We start from the raw sequence: 21080 nt of genomic DNA on the forward strand, positions 1-21080 counted from the left end.
AGTCCTGCAGGAGGAGCTGGGCAGCACAGCCTGGTGTCCACTGACCGAGTGTGATCTAGATGGAAAGCACATTGTGCAGGCATTCGGGAGAACTATGAACCTAAGGCTCACTGGCTGGCCTCACAGTTGGGAGCGTGTGTCTGCTGTGGTGACAGATCGGCCTGCCAGGCTCCGCAGCGCAAACATCCCGTGGGTGCTGGGTTGTCTTTCTTTGTTCCTTTCTTGGTCGTGACAGGAAGCCTTCACAGGTGTGTCCCATCGTCTCAGCCTATTGCTCAGGAAGCTTTGTTGTCTCACCCACCAAAGGCGGCAGCCGCCGTGGCCTGTCTGATGCCCCCCACCCCCACCCCTGCACCTCCCTGCCAGGATCTGCTGAGGATCTGGGTCCTCCCGGAGCTCCAGGCAGAAGGGTAAGAACACCCTTAAGTGAGAGGCTGGAGTTCGGGGCAAAAGGTCCTGGAGGCCTGGAGGTCCAAAGACACCACCCAGGCCCATAGTTGCTGGGGAGCCGGGGTACCGGGTCTGAACCTCCTTCTCGGCTCCCTGTGTTGCTGCCATGGAGGTCACATGGGCGCAGGCTCCATGGCTGAGCAGCTCGTGCTGGTTACCCCGGTTCCGGGAACCCTCCTCCTGGGCAAACAGGGACGGTTGGTCCCTAACAGCTACCTGGCCTGACAGCAGGGCGCAGCCGAAGGCCTCTGCCTGGGTCCTGCCCTGACCACCTGGGGCCTGACCACGTGCCCCTCCTCCCTCCCTAACAACTTCCAATCGAGGACAAAACAGAGAAATAGGGTCTGAAGGTCTTCAGTGTGGAATGTGACAACAATATTAGAGCCGGAAAAGAACTCGAGGACCAACAACCATGAGGCGTTTGCTTAGTTGTATAAGGTTCACATTATTTCGTTTTATCCTGAAAACAGTCTTGAGAGGTAGGAATTAGTTTCCCTTTTCACAAGAGAGTAAAAATGACACCAAATAGCAGTGGTGACTTGCACAGGGTCACAAGTGACAGGTGGCATCACGGGGTCCCAGTCCTGAGCCCTCTGCAGCGCTCTCCCAACCGACATCCTGCTCTCAGAAGAGGCAGAGCTGTCGGGGTGCAGTTGTGGCGTCACAGTGGAGGGGGCTCTCCGGGAGCTTTTTTCCCACAGGTGAGTTAAGTGGCCTCCTAGTTATCCACCAGGGTCGTGGCACACCCTCCTGATAGGGAAGACAGATGGGTGTCACTGTGTGTGTGTGTGTGTGTATGCTCACGCCCTGGCACCAGGTCGGTCTGTTCCTCAGTCTGTGTCTCCCCTCTAGTGCCCTCTCCTGGACATAGGGAATGGGTGCCTCCTCCCTGCTGCCCCCCAGGATTACCCCCTGCCCCTTCCTCTCTCCCCACATCCACCTTGGAGTAGCCGTGCTGGCGGCCCACCGAGGCCCCAGCTGTGTCACTCTCCTGACTGTCACCTTTGTTCTCCCACCTGGGAGGGCCCTGTCCCTGTCCCAGGGACGAGAGTGAAAATGTCACATATTTCCCCAGGTGCATGTTCCAGTTGCTCCAGGCTGGTGGACAGGTTCCTCCAGGGGAGGAATCCAGCCCATATTCTCCAGCCTTCAGAGGCTGAGTCTGAGCCACGAGCTGATGAGGCAGGAGCAGGCACCTCCTGCCCCTGGGTCCCTGGCTGAGTCTCCTCGCCTCCATCCTCCCCCTCCCCTCCCGGCCCTGCAGTCCTCCAGGCTGTGGGCAGCTCTGAGTTGTCTTGGCTGTGTCACAAGTGGATCCTCTCTCCCCAGGGCACAATGAGTCCCGGGGGCGGGGATCTACCCTGTCTCTGAGCCGTGGCCTCTCCCCCGGGGACTGACTCTGGAGGGCCCTCAGTCCCCTCCGGGAGCTCAGACCTGGAGCCTGGGTGGGGATCTGGGGGACAGAGCCCTGAGCTCAGCCTCTGCACAGGCTGTTCCTGCAGCAGACCAGCTCTCGCCTGCCTGCTCACAGCTGCCCCGGGAGGGGCCGGCCAGCAGGGGGCAGCAGTGGGAGCGCGGGTCCTGCTGGCTCCCAGGGCTTGAGGGACAAGCCGCCGCAGTCAGGGCGGGGCGCATTCAGGGGCCCGTCAGAGGATGCATGGCCCGGGGGTTGGGGGGCTTGGACAGCTCTGGGGTCTCCTGCTGCCGACCCCTTTGTGGACCCCCAGCTCTTAATCACTGTTCCTTCTTCTCCAGGGCGCAGCCGTTGGGACATAGGCTGCCTCTGGGACCCTTTCTTCTCCAAGCGCATAGGGAAGCTTGAGGGAAGCTGAGGACACAGGGTCCCAGGTGGGGAGAAGGCAGCGTCCACCCCTGCCCTCCCCTCAGCTCTACACTAGGGCTTCCGAGGCCGACGGGTGCTGACGTTCTTAGTCTGTATCGGCACCACTGGGCTTCTCTGCCATCCAGCAGGAGCCAGGGGGCCTGTGACCTGAGCAGAGTCCCCTCATGGCTTTCTCTGGGACTTCCTGCCTGGTGCCCTCCTCCCTGGGCCCCTCCTGGCAGCCCGGGGAGCTGAGGGGGTGAAGCGCAGCCTCCGGTTCTGGGAAGGCCTGAGTCCAGCGCTGCCCAAGTCCTTGCCCCCCAACCTGGCTCCGATCCAGACAGGCCCCCTCTTCACTCCTCCTCTGGCCTCCTGGGGCCCCTCTGGGAGAAGCTCCCTGCTCCACAGCTAAGTGGCCTCAAACCAAGTAGTCTTCCACGGAGGATCCGGTCTTCCAGGTGGGTACCTCCAGGATCTTGAGGGATCGCCGCACACGCTGTAGCCTGTGAGGATGCGGAGCGAGAGATGGAGAGGGGCGGTGCTCCGGCTCGCCCCGCCCCGCCCGCGCGCTCCCGGGCCGGTCCAGCCCCTCTTCTGGCTCCGCCCTCCACCTCCTGCTAAGTCAACCCGGAGGGTTAGGCTGTGCCTGCCACTCTCCTCCCTTGCCTGGCTGCCTCACGGTCGTCCTGACTGGACACAGGCAAGGACACACCGCCTGGGGACGGAGTGCAGTCGGGCGCTTTGGAAAGCATGTCACGCCCCCAGTTCTCTGCCCGCGGGAGGCTGGGGGTGGGGGCGGGGGGTCGGGAGGGCTTCCGGCCGCCCTCTACTCACTGCCTATGTGTCTCCTCTTCCAGAACCCATAGACCACGATCAGCATCACAGCCACTGGGAGGACCGTCAGCACCCCAACGAGCACAGTGGGATAAGGATCCTGGTGCCTGAGGAGAGGAGGAGATGGGACAGAGCGGGGAGGAGGTGAGCACCAAGTTCCCCCACCCCAACCCACATCTTTCTGCATGCCAGGCGACAGGAGTCAGACCAGGGAAACCCTGATGGCCTTCCTTGGGGACCCAGCCATAGGAGAAGGAAGAGAGACGTTCAGAGGTCGGCCCGAAGTCTCCAGGGAGAGGGGAGCATCTCTCCACTCTAGCGCCTCTCCTGCATTATCGCTGAGGACAAGGACTCTAAGAGACCCCACTTGTGATGGAAGACCAAGATTCCTGCTCTCCTCACAGTGACTGAGGATGGCCCTCCTGCCTTTGTCCTCTGTGACAGATGCTGTAGGGGCCCTGCCTGTATCCCCTCACCTCTGTCACTTCCATGTACACTGGTCCTCAGCACTTCCATTTTGGGGGGAGGGGGCTGAGGACTTTCTCTTGTCATTCGCACCCTCTACTGATGACCGTCAGGAGTGGGTGTATAAATACCCCAGCTCCCTTGCCCTTCAGGTGGGAGTTTGACACTGGAGCTGAGTTTCTCCAGTGGACTGAGCTCTGGAGTGGCAGCCGGCTTGACTGAGTGCTCCATTGGCTGCCTTCCCTTCCCCACGCTCTTCCCAGTGTTCCAAATAGGACACAAATCCTGGTCTCAGAATCTCCTTCTGGAAAAACCTAAATTAAAAGTGAAAGATTCCCACTTTTCACCCCCCAAGCCACATCCTAGTCCAGTCCCTCGCCTCTCGTCTCCATCCACAGACTCGTGTGCCCAGCCATCCCCTGCCCTCATTCCCCATTGCTATCCTTTATGTCACATCTCCATCTCAGCTCCCAGTCTCCCATTCAGCCACAGGCCAGACTGACTTCCTGGGGGCCAAAGGGAAAGGTCTGCTATGATATTGGCACCTTGAGATGCGTTCAGGCACCGAGAACTGTTGCCGTATCTGGTAAAATGGCAATCAACCCCAGGACCCACAGGTACCTGATGGGGGATAGTCTGTTGAGGAGAGATTGGCTGGTGTGGCACATTCTTGTGCTGGGCAATCTGGCGTGCAGGCGCCCAGCCTGGGTGGAGGTGGATGCTGGGCCGTCAGAAGAAGCTGTGGCATTCCTGGGAGATGCAGTCACTGTCTGGGGCCCCGTGGTGGAAGGGCTGGTGCTGATGAAGCTGTGTTCTGTCATGGAGGTCAGTCTGATGGTCCCTGAGGCAGCAGAGAGCAGGAGTCTGGCCAAGGTGAGGGGTCCAGGTGTGAACACCGTCACACTGGTGGTGAGAGGGGCGTCAGAGCCTGAGGTGGGGGCTTGGCCTGTTGTCACAACAATTCCACTCTGGAAGATGTTGGCCAGCTGTGTAGGAGGAGTGTTTCTCTTGGGTGTGGATGCTGAGGGACCAGACAGGGAGGAACATTAGACTGAGCTGGGGGCTTTGGTGCTGGGAGCAGATCTTGGCAGCCCACACACTTGTCTGGATGCTGGGGTAGGGCCTGTCCTCATCTCCCATCCTTGACCTTGGACCTAGGATTCTGCTCTGCTGAGGGACCACATGTGTGTTTGTTCAGAAGATGATGTCAGAGAGAAGTAGGCACAGTAAAGAAGGAAGAGATCTTCACGGTTTCTTTAGCTTCCCCCGTCAGCCACCTGGGCCCAGAGGACACTCCCCTGCCTCTCCCCATCTCTCACTGCCAGACCCTCCTCATTCCTGTGGGTCAAAGAGATTTCTCTAATATGATGTTGAACAGGGACTTTTCCAGTTGCTCCATGATCGGCAGCTGGGATCTGGAGATGAGGACAACGAAACGTCAGAGGCCCAAATTCCAAAGACCACTGCAAGCAGCAGAGTCAGACCCTTCCCTGGGGGCTTACACGAGATACCCAAACCAGCCCTGATACCCTTGTCCATCAACTCAGCCCTTTACCATCCCGTTTTCTGGAAGGCTGGCGTTTGCATGGAGGAAGAGGAGGGACTCGTGGGCATTGTGAGGTCTCAGTCTAGGGGGCAGTGCTGGGTCTCTCTCAGCAGGGACAAGCCAATCGGAGCAGGGAGAGGGAGAGAGAGGGCTGCTGCATCCCACGCCTGGGCATGGCAAGGATGTGGTCCTGAGGGCCAGATGGTCACCATGGAAGGCCCAGAACAAGTGGCATTGGTGAGGGTGGGGATAGGGAAGAGCCTGACCTGCGGCCAGATCTTCCACACCGTCCTGCTCAGCAGTGGGGAGACCCCCAAAGACCCTTCAAAGAACTCACACATGGGTGCCTGGGGAGAGCCAGCATTTGGACACCCACCTCATAGTGGCTCTCACAGTGCTGGGCAGAAAAGGAGTGACGTCCAAAAGAGAGAACGCTGGCAAGGGTCAGTAAGTCACACTTTTCTTCTCCTTCTGTCCTGCCTCAGTACCACAGGCGGTTGGGAGCAGGAGGACCAGGAGGAGGCCACCAAGGGGACCTTCCCCCTTCCCCATCCCCCGAGATGAAAGGGGAAGTTAGGCAGCAGCCACCCCCCGTTCCCCGCTTCAGGTGCCGTGGACCCTAAAACCTGGTCTTCAAGGGGCAATGGAAGAGCCTACATTGCTAGAAGATTTGAGTTTTTAATTGGGCTGAGGATGTTTCATTTCCCAATAGCTGAAAATGTCTGCAAAGTTGGCATCTTCCCAAATCATCGTTAAGAGACGGACAGTGAGATTTGACCTGGTACAATGGGTGGATATGATGAGAGAAAAATAAAACCATCTCCTGTTCGTATCCCTACCTATTAAGATTTCGATAAACTGGTTTCACTAATTCCCGGGGCTCAAACCAGAACTGGAGGGGGGAGGAAGGAGTGACTCCACATCTTAGAGACAGCAGTTGCCCGAGTTCAGACAGACCCAGCAGGAGAGGGGGATGCGGGTGGGTTAGGGGAACAGGGAAGGGAGGATCGTAAACTTCACAATCATCGGCTGCTTCTTTCAGGCTCTTTCGCCGGCTCCTTTCCTGTCTTACAAACGTCGGAGGAGCTTGGGGCTCGGTCCTTGGCCCTCCTCTCTTCTTTTTCTACACTCCAGGGAGAGCTTTTATATCTCCTTCATGTTTAACCGCTTTATTGAGATATTATTCACATTCCATATAACACACCCGTCTATAGTGTCTAATTCACTGGGTTTTAGTAGTCAGGCAACTGTGCGCACAGTCAATTTTAGAGTATTTTCATCATCTCAAAGAGAAACTCTTCACCCATTAGCTATCACCCCTCTATCCCCCTCTCCTTCCCACCAGCCCTAAGCAACCTCTAATCTACTTTCTATCTCTATAGATTTGTCTAGTCCCAGACTTTAAACTATCTTTACAGAGATACATTCAAATATATCCCCAGCTCTGACCTCTCACCCGAGCTCCAGGCTGATCCATCGACTGCCTGCTTCATTGCTCCCCTTGGGGGTCTAGGGGGCATCCTGAACTTAATGTGACAAAATACAGCTCTTGATTTTTCTCCTCCCAACCAGCTCCTCTTTCAGGGTTACCTCACCTGATGGATGGCCCCATCACCCACCGTGCTGATGAAATAGAAAACCGTGGAGTCATCCTGATTCCTCCCTTTTGCTCACCTCCCTCATGAGCAAATCCTGTCTTACCTCCAAAACGTACAGGGTGGGCAGGAAGTCTGAACAACATAGATTTGAGCCTATCCACCTCCAGTGCTCACATCCTACTCCAAGACACTGTCATCTCCAGCCAGGATGCCCGCAATGGTCTCTCTGTCCATGCTCTTACCCTTCCACAATCCATCCTCCATGCAGCAGCCATTTTAATTTTACGACAAGATGCAAAACACCCCTCTAAACTTTCCAGTAGCTTCCTATTGTACTCAGATTAAAACTCAAACTCCATATGATGGACTTTAGAGCTGCTGTTTGACTCTCCGACCTCATCTCCTATCACTTGGCCCTACACTCAATAGGAACCAGCCACACAGGCCTTCTTTATACAGGCCCAGCTCCTTCTCACCTCAGGGCCTTTGCACGTGCAGTTCTCCCCACATGGAATGCCCTTTGAAGCACCCACATTTCGACAGAGCTAGAAAGCTCTCACCACACAGGGTCCTGCTTGATGTCATCTGCTCAGGCAGGTCTTCTCTGATCCCGGTGCTCCAGCACCTCCCCCACCATTGAGTTACTCTCTAGTTCATCGCATTCTTTTATTTTCTTATGAACGTTTACTGTTATCTGCAATTGTTTGTCTGCTACCTGTCGTCTCCCATACAGCAGGACTGTGGTTTTGCTCACCACTGTATCCTCAGAGCCGAGAAGAGTGCCTGGCCCATGATCAGGGCTCAATGAATAGATCTTAAACAGATGACTGACTAACACAAAGCATAGAGAGTCCTGAGTTTGAATCTTGTCTCTGCCACTTGCTAGCTCTGTGTCCCTGGACGAGATCAGAGCCACATAGGGCTTCTTAGGTCCCATTTTCTTCATCTGTAAAATGGGGACAGTAATGCCCATGAAGATGACTGCATAAGAAGTGTGGAAACCCTACTGTGCACCAGCATACTACTGGTTTATTATTGGGTTATTATTCTATATTAATGAATTATTATTCTCATTATATCTGCCGTTAGCGGCATGCAGGGCAGGGAGGCCCCCTCCCTGCCCCCCCACGCCATCCCAGTGCCTCGGCAGCCCTGCTCACCTGGAGACACTTCCAGCTGAAAGCCCATCAGAGGGTAGAGGGTCCCGGAGCTATTGCGCATGCACCAGTACCGGCCCGAGTCCTGGCGCCTGAGGGCCACCATGGTGATGTTGACCACCTTGGCCTGGACATCGTCCTGCAGCAAGTAGCGTGGCCCCTGCACCCAGCCACGGGGGAAGCCAGGCTCACACTTCTTCCTCCTGATTTTGCACCACACCTTGCCCTCCACGCGGTTTTTGCGGTTCTTGTAGGAGCACTGCACAGACAGAGTCTCCCCTTCCAGGTGCCTCACTTTGGAGTACACGCCCTCGGCAGGGACACCTGGGGAGACACAACTTGTTGAGAGAGGAGCAAGGTGGCATCTGGAAACTCAAAGCTCCTGGTGAAGGGAGAGCAGGTGGCTATTGCCCTGCTGTCGTGGAACTCAGATTGCGGGAGAAACATCCCATCTGCAGGAGCGCTCCCCAGTCTGTTGGAGGAGACATTAGCCCTGCCATCTAGGAGTTTCCAGACTGACGGGGAAGACAGTAGTCCTGTGTCCTTGGGGAGTCCTAGCAGGATGAGGAAGACACAAGGTTGGCCCTCAGGGAACTCGCAGCCTGATGGTGGAGACCCAGGCATCGCCCTCAGGGAGCACCTAGTCCAATGGAGGAAACTCCAGCAGACACAGGCCTTTCTTCACGGTATTTTCTAGTCTGATGGGAGAGTGGTAAGCCCTGTCTTCAGGGTCTTGTGGGAAAGACGCAGGTCCTGCCCTCAATGAGACAGATGCACAGACACAAACACAGGTCATTACATCACAAAATGCCGGAGCACTACAACTTAGGGAGATAAGAAAATCCAGGATCTGCAAAAATTAAGGGTAGTTATTTCACAAGTAGGCACTGTAGTCATCTTTTAAACAGCAAGTTGTCTTAGTTCATTCTAGGTGATGTTTAATTTTAAAATATCCTCAATGGAAAAAAATTAGACTGCTGGTGGTGAGCACGATGCAGGCTATACAGAAATTGACAAATGATGTACACCCCAAATGACACAGTTATAAGCCTTTATGATTTCAATAAAAATAATTGGAAAAAAAAGAAAAAAATATTCTAGTTACATAAAACCCAGAGATTAATTCTGCCCAAACATGCCTGTAAACTCCCAATGGAGTGCAAACCAAGAATTCTCCAGCGGTTCACTGTCCGCCTGCAATGCGTCGCACTCTGTCTGGGAGGAAGATGGGGTCCATGGACTTCCTCACCCACGGTGTGGTGGAGAGAGAGGAGAACGAGGACTGGAGGGGGTGAATCGGGACAAGGAGAGGGAGAAAGGTGCTGTGGGGTCCCCCACCCCTCTGCCCACACAAGCCCAGCACTTACTCCTCCAATACCCCAGAGCCTTCTGCAAACACACACACACACGTTTCTCCCCAGTAGCACAGAGTAGAGGGCACACATTTTGGAGTCTAAATAAACAGGGATGGAAAGTCTGGCTCTACCACTGATGAACCATGTGAGCAGATCACTTAGCATCTCTGTTTCCCTAACTGTCTCAGGTTGGCTGTGAGATCTCTGCCCCAGGACAGTGCCGTGACTGTAGTACGTGCTCAATGCATGCTTCTGCTCCCCAAATGCAGGGAGCTCTAGATTTCTCCAGTGGAACCCAGAGCTCCGATAGCCAAGGGCCCGGCACCCAAGACGTCTGCCTCAGTTGCCAACCCAGCTGCCACCATCATCAAGGCTCAGAGTAAGGTAACACCCTCTCTGAGCGTCACTTTGTCCCACGCAAACTAAACAGAATGATCCAACTCAATTATCTGGCCAGTGGGACTTCTGGGGGGCCCCGGGATTGCTCAGCACAGGAGACACTCTTCTGCCCTGGCAGAGGGAGAGGCCTCTCTGTGGTCAGGGGAGATGCATGGGTGGGGCGACCTTGGAAACGGTCTCCAGGTCCCATGTTTGTTTGTGCCCACCTTCCACCCCTCTCACAAGCGGTGCCCGACGCTGAACAGGAAGTGGGAACTTGGTTGCCATGGCAGTGGAGGAGGCAGGATTGGGTGAGGCCCCCTCAAGGAGCTTCAGCAGCTGTGGGGTAGGAGAGGCCTTCAGGACAGGGGTGGCAAGTTCAAAGTGCACACACATGGTGCAATGATTCCCGTAAGAACCCAACAGGGCTTTCCTGACAGAGGCCGAGGGGCTCTTTGTGTGAGGAGATGGAGTGTCCCCGGCCAGAGGTCCTGAGGAAGCCTAGCAGATAAAAGGGCCCTCGTGGAGAGGGTCCAGAGCTTTATCTTAGTTTGCGAGCCTAAATTAGCTTTGCCTGGGGCTAGATATTAAGATGGAACTTCTCACTGGTCTCTGGTAAGGAGGTACTAGGTCAGCCCCAACCTCTCCCCCACCCCCAACCCCACGAAACATTAAAATCATTGGGCAAGGAAAAACAGGGAGGGAGGCCCAAGGAAAGGCCATTCCCTGCCCGCTGAGCCAGCACAACCCGCCTCTCACCTGAGACACAGCCCTGGAGCCACAGCAGCAGCAGCAGCAGGAACGCGGGAGCCATGGCTCCATCCATTGGGGACAGTCACAAGCCCAGCAGGGGGCCGGAACAGCCCAGGGATCCAAGGTTACAGTCCCCCGGGGCCTATGCAGGACGTGCCACTTGGGTCTGCCGGGGAAGGACCTGGGTTCTGAAAGTGAAGTTGCCCATTTAGGGAAGTGAGGAAGTTGTGGAACACGCTGTGACCAGCAGACCGCAGGGCCCGCAGAGGCTACGAGAGGGCGGTGCTGGCTGCCGTTTCCGCCCTCTTCCTCGAAACTTCAGGCAGGTGTGGCTGCTCCACCCAGTCTGGGGCCCCCCAGCCCGGGGAGGGCTCTCAGGGTCAGAAGACTCCCTACCCTCTCCTGATTCCTTCCCGGAAACTGGTCCAATAGGGGTGCCTCCTAGTCTGAGGTGGAGGATTCTAGGGGGCTGGTGTGAAGTTTCTAGAACCTCAGGTACAGACCTCCTTGGAATCCTCTGGGTCCAGAGAACCGGGGGTAGGAGCTATGGGGCTGGGGTGGGACATCTTGGACCCTGCATTTTTCACAGACGTACATTCACAAGGAGGATCTTATAAATTCACATTCATTCATTCAATCCTCACAGAATGCATTCATTCTGGTGCCCTGCCTCTCTCTCTTCCAGACTCCTGGCTGCTGCCAACAGTCACTCACGCTCACTTACAAATAACCTCTTCCACACTCACATGCGATCTTATTTGTGTCCCCGTTAGAGTGATGAGGAAAACAGATGCAGATTGTAAGACTCAGAGCATCAAGTTCATGTTCAGGGAGGAGCTCTCTCTCTCTCTCTCTCTCTCACACACACACACACACACAAACATGTGCCAGCACACGCCTCCGAGCTGCCTCTTCTTTTTGCTCCCGCATGTCTCCTTATCTTTATCCCTCTCTCTGCCCCTCCTACCGTCTTCTCCAGTCACCCAGCAGTTCTCTCTAGACTCCTGCTCCCCCTTGCAGGCTTCCTAAAGCGACACCAATGCTTCCCCTCCCCCATCTCTTCTCCAGAAACCACGCCCCCATCCCCTTCTTCCCCTAGATCTGGCCCCCAGCCAGCACACAGGCATGCCCACTCCACTTCCTCTCAATCAACCCTATCTTGCCTATACAGCCGCCCAGCTCCAGATGAAATGACCCAGCAGTTGGCCAAGACCCCACCCTTCACTTAGTCCCCAGGGCTGAGAATCAGGATAGACTTCTGACATCCAGGAGCTGTGTCATCTGCTCCTTAGGGGTACAGGGAGCCAGGTGGATCCCTACAACAGTGTGTGCCCCACCCCCCACTCACCTGGGCCAACTTTCTTCTCCTTAGATGGGACCCGGAGTATAAAAGTCCTCAAGTTTGCATGGACACAGTGTTAAACTGAGCTTGAACCCCCAAATCCCAAACCAAGGGAGCTTTTTCTTTGCTCACCCCAAACTTTCATAGTCTCTTAACATTCATTCATTCGTTCGTTCGTTCGTTCGTTCGTTCGTTCCTACAAGCTTATGTGCTATGCGTGGTGCTAGGCTCTGGGGGTACAGGAATGAGGTGCAGTTGTCTCTTCAGACCTCTCAGCTCCCAGGAGACATCATGAGTTCCTTATTCGCTCTTCCTTTTCAGTGTCTGCCCCAGTCCTCAGGTCCCTGAGTTCAGAGGCTATTTCTCCTCTGAACACACATGGTATCTTCCTTCCTTTGCTTCATCAGAACAGTAAATGGCTTCCGGAGTGGAGCATCTCACTGATCTCTCGTGGGGACTTCATGTACCTGGAATCCATGCTTCCATTAGGCTCCGACAGTGTGCCCAGCACCGAGTGAGGCTCTGTGGAAGGTGCGACCACTGGGACAGCTGTGTTGGCCAGAACCCAAATGCTCTCATTCCACCGATGGAGGAAGTATAAACTGGACTCAGCATTTCTTGAGGAAAATTTGGAAGGATTTAGCAAAACCTGTAAAATTGTATACGTTAGGCTTTTATGGACAAAATAATTTAACACAGCACTATATTTTTTGTTTATTTATATTTATTTCTCCCATGCAAAAATTAAGGTCTAATTTACATAGAGTAAAGTTCACCCTTTTCCGTGGGAAGTCCTGGGACTTTGACAAACCCCTAGTGACTTGTAACCACCACCATAATCAAGCTATAAAAGCATTCCATTACCCCCAAAAGTATAATCATCCCCACCCTCCACCCTCAGTTCCAGGAAAACCCTGATCTTGTTCTTTTCCCTCTACGGTTCACTGTTTCCAGAATGTTACAAAAATGGGATGGTACAGTATGTAGCATACTGAGTTGGCTTCTTTCACTAAATATAATGCGTTTGCGATGTTGTGTGTTGGGTGTGTCGGTACTCTGTTCCTTTGATTGCTCAGTCAGGTCCCATTGTATGGATGTACCACAACTCTTCATCCATATCCCTGTCGAGAGACATTTAGGCTGGTTTCCGGTTTGGGATTATTCCAAACAAAACTACTACAAATATGTGTACACAGGTTTCTGTGTGAACAGAATTTCGCATTTCACTTGGGTCAATACCTAGAGTGGGGTTGCTGGGTTGTATGGTAAGGTGATATTTAATTTTAAAGAAACTGACAAATTGTTTTCCAAAGTGGCTGCCCCATTTTGCATTTCTACCAGCAATGTTGCAGTTGCTCCCTAGCCTGCTAGCATTTTGGTTTTTTTCAGCGTTGTATTTTCCCCCCTCATTCTAATAGGGTGTAGTAGTATCCACTGTCGTTTTATTTCACATTTCTCTAATGACTAATGATATTGAGCATCTTTTTTAATGTGCTTATTTGCCATTAATATGTCTTCTTTGAGGTAGGGTCTGTTCAAATCTTTTCCTCATTTTTTGTTTGTTTTCTTTTTATCGAATTTTGAGAGCTCTTTGTATATTCTAAGTCCTTAATCAAATAGGTGCTTTGCAAATATTTTTCCCATTCTGTAGTTCACCTTTTTTATACTTTTTATCTTTTTAAATGCAGTAATATTGGATTATAACATTATATAGCTTTCAGATGTACATCGTAATATATTTCAAATTCTGTATAGATTACATCATGTTCACCACCCAAAAACTAATTATATTCCATCCCCTCACCTGTGAGCCTAATCACCCATTTTGCCCTTCCCCTTTCCCCTATGGTAACCACCAATCCAATCTCCTTTGCTATGTGTTTGTTTGTCATTGTTTTTATCTTCTACTTATGAGTGAGATCATACATTATTGGACTTTCTCCCTCTGACTAATTTCACTCAGCATAATACCCTCCAGGTCCATCCATGTTGTCACAAATGGCTGGATTTCATCAATTCTTATGGCTGAGTGGTATTCCATTGTGTATATATACGACATCTTCTTTATCCATTCGTGCCTCGATGGGCACCTAGGTTGCTTCCACGTCTTGGCTATTGTGTATAATGCTGCAGTGAACATAGAGGTGTATGTATCTTATTAGTATCTTCAGATGCAAAAGTTCTTAATTTTGGTGGAGTCTAATATATCATCTTTTATGGATCATACTTTTTGTGTCATAGCTAAGAAATCTTTGTTTAACCCAAGGTCATAAAGATTTTTTGACAGCCTTACTGAGATATAATTCACATAGTAAAAAACTGACCCACTTAAAGTGCACATTCAGTGATTTTTAGCATATTCATGAGTTGGGCAACCATCACCACAATCCAATTTTAGAACATTACATCTCTCCAGAATGAAACCGCATACCGTTAGCAGTCACACCCTGTATGAGTTTTCTATTACTGCAAACTTGGTAGCTTAAAACAACAGAAACTTATTCTCTCACAGTTCTGGAGGCCAGAGGTCCTAAGTCAGTATCACTGGACCAAGATCAAGGTATTGGCAAGGCTTCGATCTCTCCAGAGACCCTAGGGAAGAATCGGTTCCTTGACTCTTCCAGTATAAGGTGGTTGCCAGCATTCCTTGGTTTGTGACTATTTTACTCCCATCTTCCAGGCCAGCATCTTCAAATCTCTCTCTGCTCCATCTTCACATCACCTTCTCCTGTGTGGGTGTTCCAATGTCCCTCTTCCTTCCTCTCATAAGGATACGTGTAATTGCATTTAGTGTCCAGCCACATAATCCAGGATAATCGTTCCACCTCAAACTCCTAACTTCATCACATCTGCAAAGACTCTTTTGTTGCCATATGAGGTAATATGCACAGGTCCCAGGGACTAGGACATAGATATCTTTGGGGCCGTTTTTCAGCTTATTACATGCCCCATTCCTGCCTCTCCTCCCACTGCAGCCCCAGGCAACCACTCATCTACTTTCTGTCTTTATAGATTTGCCTATTCTGGACATTTCAGAAAAGCATAATCATACAATATATGGTCCTTTGTGACTGGCTGTTTTCATTTGCCATAGTGTTTTCAAGGTTCATCCATGTTATAGCAGTACTTAACTCCTTTAAATAGCTGAACAGGATTCCATTGTGTGGATATACATTTTGTTTATCCATTCATTGGTCGATGGACATTTTATTTGTTTCCATTGTTTGGCTATTATGAACAATGCTACTGTAGACATTTGAGCACAAGTTTTTGTGTGGACATATTTTTTATTTCTCTTGGGTATATAACTAGGAGTAGAATTGCTGCATCATAGGCCAATTCTGTGCTTACCATGTTGAAGAACTGCCTGTAGTTTTCCAAGATGGCTGCACCATTCCACACGCTCACCGCCAATGTGAGAGTTCTAATTTCTCTACAGTCTCTCCAACACTTGTCACTTGTCTGTCTTTTGGATTATAGCCATCCTGGTGGATGTGAAGTTGTATCTCTTTGTGGTTTTGATTTCTGCTTACCTAATGAGTGATGATGTTGGGCATCTTTTCGTGTGCTTTTTGGCCATTTGTATAGCTTCTTTAGATAAATGTCTATTCAAATCCTTTGCCCAATTTTTAGTTGGGTTATTTGTCTTTTTGGCACTTGGAAAACGTATCACTTCATTCTAGCTTCCATGGTTTCAAGATGAGAAGTTCTCTGTAATTTGAATTGGTGTTCCTTTATAGGTAATGCATCATTTCTGTCTGCCTGTTTTTAAGATTTTTTCTTTGCCTTTAGTTTCTAGAAGTTTATTTATGATATGTCTTGGTGGGTGTTCCTTTGGGTTTATTCTTATTCGGAGCTCACTCAGCTTCCTAAATCTGTAGGTTTGTGTCTTTTGCCAAATTTGGGGAGTTTTAAGCCTTTATTTCTTCAAATACCTTTTCAGTCCCACACTCTTTCTCCTCTCCTGGGACTCTGATGATGCAAATGTTAGCTCTCTAGTTATTGTCCCACCGATCACTGAGGCTCTGCTAAGTTTTTTCAGTTTATTTGCTCTCTGTTACTCAGGTGGAATAAGTTCTATTGATCTGTCTTCAAGTTTAGTAACTCTGTCCTGTCATCGCCACTCTCCTACGGCATCCATTCAGTGAGCTTTTTATTCTGGTTATTGTATTTTTCAGTTCCGAAATTTCCTTCTGTTACTCATTTCTAATTTAATTCCACTGTGGTTGGAGAACACACTCTTTATAGTTTCAAAGAGCTTTGTTGTTGCTGCCACTGAAGCTATATGGAAATGTGTGCAGGTGCCCTAGTCATGGAGGCGGGTCTGGGACGACCTAGGGCCCGGCTGCTGTCGCTGCTGCTAGTGGATCAGACCACGTGCTGGCCTCTCCAGCACCCAGTCCAGGGAAATGAGGGATTAAAGGAAACTCAAGGAAGTGACCACGTTGTTGTGTCCCAAGTCCTGAGGTCTCTAGCCGGCTGCCTCCTCTGCCCTGCTTTTAGAGTCCTTTTATCATCGTTGAGTAATTAGCTGTTATTTAGAAGTGAGTCTGCTCCATCTTGTTTTGGATCCAAAACTCTATTTGTATTTTTATTATTGAATTGTAAGAGTTCTTTATATATTCTAGATATGAGATAGATGATTTGCAAACGTATTCTCCAGTTCTGCGGATTACATTTTCACTTTCATGATAGTATCATTTTTCAGCACCAAAGTTTTTAATTTTGATGAAGTCCAATTTATCTATTTTTCTCTTTTGTCACTTATGCTTTCAGTGTCATATTTAAGAAACTATTGCCTAACCTAAGGTCACAAAGATTTACTCCTCTGTCTTCTGAAAGTTTTACAGTTTTAGCTCCTCCATTTAAGTCTCTGGTCTATTTTGAGTCAATTTTTGTGTATGATGAGATATGGATTCACCTTCATTCTTTTACATATGGATATCCGGTTGTTCTAATCTGTTCAAACCACTTCTTGAAATGACAATTCCTTCCCCATTGAATTTTTTACACCATGGTCAAAAATCAATTGACCACGAATGTTAGGGTTTATTTCTGGACTCTGAATTCTGTTCCATCGGTCTATATGTCTGGCTTGGAGCCAGTACCACACTGTTTTGATTACTGTAATTTTGTAGTAAGCTTTGAAATCAGGAATTATGAGTTCTCCAATTTTGTTGTTCTTTTTCAAGATTACTTTGGCTGTTCTGGATCCCTTGCATTTCCATACGAATTTTAGGATCAGCTTGTCAATTTCTGCAACAGAGCCACCTACAATTTTTATAGGGATCGTGTTGAATCTGTGGATCCATTTGGGGACTGTTGTCATGTTAACAATATTAAGTGTTCTAATCCATAAACACAATATGCATTTATTTAGATCTTTCATTTCTTTCAAGAATCTTTTGTAGTTTTCAGTGTACAAGTCTTGAACTTCTATTGTTAATTTTATTCCTATTTTATTCCTTTTCATGCTATTGTAAGGGAATTGCTTTCTTAATTTCAGATTGTTCATTGCTAATGTATAGAAATACAAGTTGATTGATGTATATTGACCTTGTATCTTGCAATCTTGCTGAACTTATTTATTGGTTTCAATAGTTTTTTGTGTATTTTTTAGGATTTTTATATACAAGACCATGTCCTCTGCTAATATAGTTTTACTTCTTCTGTTCCAGTCTAGATGACTTTTATTTTTATTTTTTCCTAATTAATTGCCCTAGCTGGAACCTGCAGTACAATGTTGAAGGGAAAAGATAGCAGTATACATCTTTGTCTTGTTCCTGATCTGAGGGGGAAAGCTTTCAGTCTCTCAACATTAAGCATATTATCTGTGGGATTTTCATAGATGCCCTCTATGAAAATCCCTCTATCAGGTTAAAGAAGTTCCCTTCTATTCCTCATTTGTTAAGTGTTTTGGTTTTCTTAAATCATGATAGGATACTGGATTTTATCAAACGCTGTTTTTGCATCTATTGAGATGATCACGTGGTTTTTCTCCTCTATTCTATTTATACGGCCTGTTACATTGATTGATTTTCACCTGTTGAACCAACCCTGCATTCCTGGGATAAATCCCATGTGTCATGGTGTATAATGCTTTTTTATGTGTTGCTGGATTTTGTTGCTAGTATTTTGTTGAGGATTTTTATATGTATTTTCATAACAGATATTGGTCTATGGTTTTCTCTTTTTCACGACATCTTTGTCTGGTTTTATATCAGGGTAATAGTGGCCTCATAGAATGAGTTGGGGTATGTTCTCTTCTCTTCTATTATTTTGGAAAAATTTGTAAAGAATTCATATTAACTGTTCTTTAATATTGAATAGAACTCACCAGTGAAGACATCAAGTGGGAACTTCTTTCTATTACTAATTCAATCTCTTTATTGTTATAGGTCTATTCAGATTTTCTGTTTTTCTTGAGTCAAATTTCAGTCGTTTGTGTCTTTCTACTAAGTTGTCCATTTCATCCAAGTTAGATAATATCTTGGCATACAGTTGTTCACAGTATTCTTTTATAATCCTTTTTATTTCTCTAAGGTCAGTAGTAACGCCCACCTCTCTCTCATCCTTGAATTTAGTAATTTGAGTCTTCTCTCTCTTTCTTGACCAGTCCAGCTAAAAACTTGTCAATTTTATTGATCTTTTTAAAGAACCAACTTTTGGTTTCATTGATGTTCTCTATTGTTTCTTTATTTTCCACTTCCCTTATTTCCTATCTAATCTTTGTTTCCTTCCTTCAGCTTGATTTCGGTTTAGTTTTCACTTCCTTTTTCTAGTTGCTTAAAATGGAAAATTAGGTAATCAATTTGAGATCTTTCTTCTTTTTATAATGTGGACATTTCCAGCTGTAAACTTCCTTCTAAGCACTGATTTAGCGACATCCTACAAGTTTTAGCGTGTTGTGTTTTTGTTTGTCAGAACATACTTTGTATGATTTCAATCCTTTTAAATTTATTGAGGCTTGTTTCATAACCTAGTAGATGATCAATCCTGTGCCACAGGCACTGGAAAAGAGTCTGTTTTCTGCTATTTGGGGGTAGAGTATTTTATAGATGTTTGTTAGGTCTAGTTGGTTTGTAGTGTTGTTCAAGTCTTCTATTTCATTGTTGATCTTCTGCCTAGTCGTTTTATCATATCGAAAGTGGGATATTAAAGTCTCCAATTAGTGTTGTTTATTGTCTCTTTCTCCCTTCATTTTTGTCAGTTTTTGCTTCATGTATTTTGGAGCTCTGTTGTTCTGTGTATATGTGTTTATAACTGATATATCTTCCTGAAAGATTAACTCTCTTGTTATGAAATATGCCTGTTTGTTTCTAATAACAATTTTTATATTAAAACTTATTTTATCTGATATTGATATAGCCATGCCAGCTTTCTTTTACTGTTGGTTACTGTTTCCATTGTATAACTTTTTCCATCTTTTTACACGTAATCTAATTGTGTCTTTGATCTAAAATGTGTCATATGTAGAAAGCATATGGTTGGCTCATGTTCTTTTTTCCATTCTTCCAATCTCTACTTTTTTTTTCTTGGTGAGGAAGATTGGCCCTGAGCTAACATCTGTTGCCATTCTTCCTCTTTTTGCTTGAGGAAGATTGTCATCAAACTAATATCTGTGCCACTCCTCCTCTATTTTGTATGTGGGATGCCACCACAGCATGGCTTGATGAGCAGTGTGTAGGTCCACACCTGGGAGCCAAACCTGCAAACCCCGGGCCGCCAAAGCAGAGCACATGAACTCAACCACCATGCCACTGGTCCGGCCCCCAATCTCTGCTTTTTGAATGGAATGTTTAATCCATTTACATTTAATGTAATTATTGATAAATTAGGATCTATGTCTTCCATTTTGCTCTTTTCTACATGTCTTATATAATTTTTATTCCCCTCTTCCTCCATTACTGTCTTCTCTTATGTTAAATAGATACTTATTGTGTACCATTTTAATGCCCATATTGTTTTTTCTCTCATTATTTAAAAAAAAAAATTAGTATTAGTATTGCATCTGGCATCTTAAGAATTTTTGCTCCACTATAGCTTCATTTCCTCTCCCCTCCTTTTTGCTATTATTGCCATACAATTTACATCTTTATACATTATAAGCCCATCACGTAGTTTTATAGTTATTGCTAAGGGCAGTTGTCTTTTAATCAAGTAGGAGAAGAGTAATAAACCAAAAAATGCATTTATACTGTCTTTTATATTTACCTATGTAATTACCTTTCTAGTGCTCTGTATTTCTTCATGTGGATTTGAGTTATTTTCTAGTGTCTCATTTCAGCCTAGTGGATTCCCTTTAGTATTTCTTGTAGGACAAGTCTGCTAGCATGGAATTCCCTTGGATCTCTTTTAATTTTTCCTTCATTTTAGAAGGATAGTTTTCTAGATACATAATTCTTGGTTTACAGTCTCTTCCTGCTAGAACAACAAATCCATAAGCATAGTTGGAAGTGTTTAACACTCTTCTATTGGTAATGAGCAGAACACGTAGACAAAAAAAAAATCAGTAAGATATAAAATATTTTAACAAGACTGTCAATCAACTTGACCTAGTTGACATTTATAGACCATTACACCTAAAAACTACAGAATACACATTCTTTTCAAGTACATATTTTATGACGTTTTATGTTTTAAAATATTGTAGTCATATTAAGTATGTTCTATAACCACAATGCAATTAAATTACAAATCAAAAGGAATATGACATCTATAAGACCCTTAAATCACTTGAAATTAATCAACACATTTATTTCCAAATAAACCCATGGGCCAAAGAAGAAATCACAGGAGAAATTAAAATATAGTTTGAATTTAAAGATAATGTAAACACAATATGTGACAATTTTTAGGATCTAGATGAAGCTGTCCTTAGACAGAAAGATAAGGTTTAAATGCTTGTATTAGAAAAGTAGAAACATTTCCTTAAGGGTATTATGCTAAGGGAAATAAGTCAGACAGAGAAAGACAAATAGTGTATGATATCACTTATATGTGGAACCTAAAAAAGCCAAACTCATAGAAACAGAGAGTAGAGTGGTATTTACCAGGGTCTGGGGGATGCGGGAAATGGGGAGATGTTGGTCAAAGGTACAAACTTCCGGTTATAAGATGAACAGGTTCTGCGGATCTCATCTACAGCATGGTGCCTATAGCTAATGCTACTGCATTATATACTTAGAAGTTGCGAAGAGAGTAGATCTTAAATGTTCTCACCACATAAAAGAAATGGTTATTATGTGATGGGATGGAGGTGCTAGCTAATGCCATGTTGGTAATCATTTTGCAATATTTAAGTATATCAAATCAACACATTGTACACCTTAAATCTACACAATGTTATACATCAGTTATATCTCAATAAAGTGGGCAGG

General features: G+C 47.4%; 1 protein-coding gene and 1 long non-coding RNA gene across 2 annotated transcripts in view; one reads left to right on the forward strand and one right to left on the reverse strand.

Annotated features, from left to right (window-relative positions):
- Positions 1 to 866: 866 nt before the first annotated feature.
- On the reverse strand, positions 867 to 10628 carry TREML2 (triggering receptor expressed on myeloid cells like 2). The gene is made up of 5 exons (XM_005603892.4): positions 10365 to 10628; positions 7876 to 8196; positions 4193 to 4592; positions 3107 to 3213; positions 867 to 2775 (listed from the first exon to the last, which is right to left on the reverse strand). The coding sequence occupies exons 1-5, from the start codon at positions 10429 to 10431 to the stop codon at positions 2681 to 2683; spliced, it is 990 nt and encodes a 329-aa protein (XP_005603949.1). The 5' UTR covers positions 10432 to 10628; the 3' UTR covers positions 867 to 2680.
- The window catches only part of LOC111769321 (uncharacterized), a 37167-nt gene continuing 19214 nt past the window's right edge, over positions 3128 to 21080 (forward strand). The window contains exon 1 of the long non-coding RNA XR_011429741.1: positions 3128 to 3250. This is a non-coding gene — a long non-coding RNA (uncharacterized lncRNA). The remainder of the gene's footprint in view (positions 3251 to 21080) is intronic.

This window comes from Equus caballus, chromosome 20, assembly GCF_041296265.1.
Source record: "Equus caballus isolate H_3958 breed thoroughbred chromosome 20, TB-T2T, whole genome shotgun sequence".
Taxonomy (NCBI): Eukaryota; Metazoa; Chordata; class Mammalia; order Perissodactyla; family Equidae; genus Equus; species Equus caballus.

Bases quoted from the DNA above. Each gene is read 5' to 3' on its own strand.
- TREML2 (XM_005603892.4), bottom strand. From the start codon at position 10,431: ATGGATGGAGCCATGGCTCCCGCGTTCCTGCTGCTGCTGCTGCTGTGG. The intron at 4,593-7,875 runs GTGAGCAGGGCT...CTGGTCCCTCAG, and splicing joins TCAGCTGGAAGTGTCTCCAG to CATCCACACCCAAGAGAAAC. The intron at 3,214-4,192 runs GTACCTGTGGGT...TCCTCTCCTCAG, and splicing joins AACAGACTATCCCCCATCAG to GCACCAGGATCCTTATCCCA.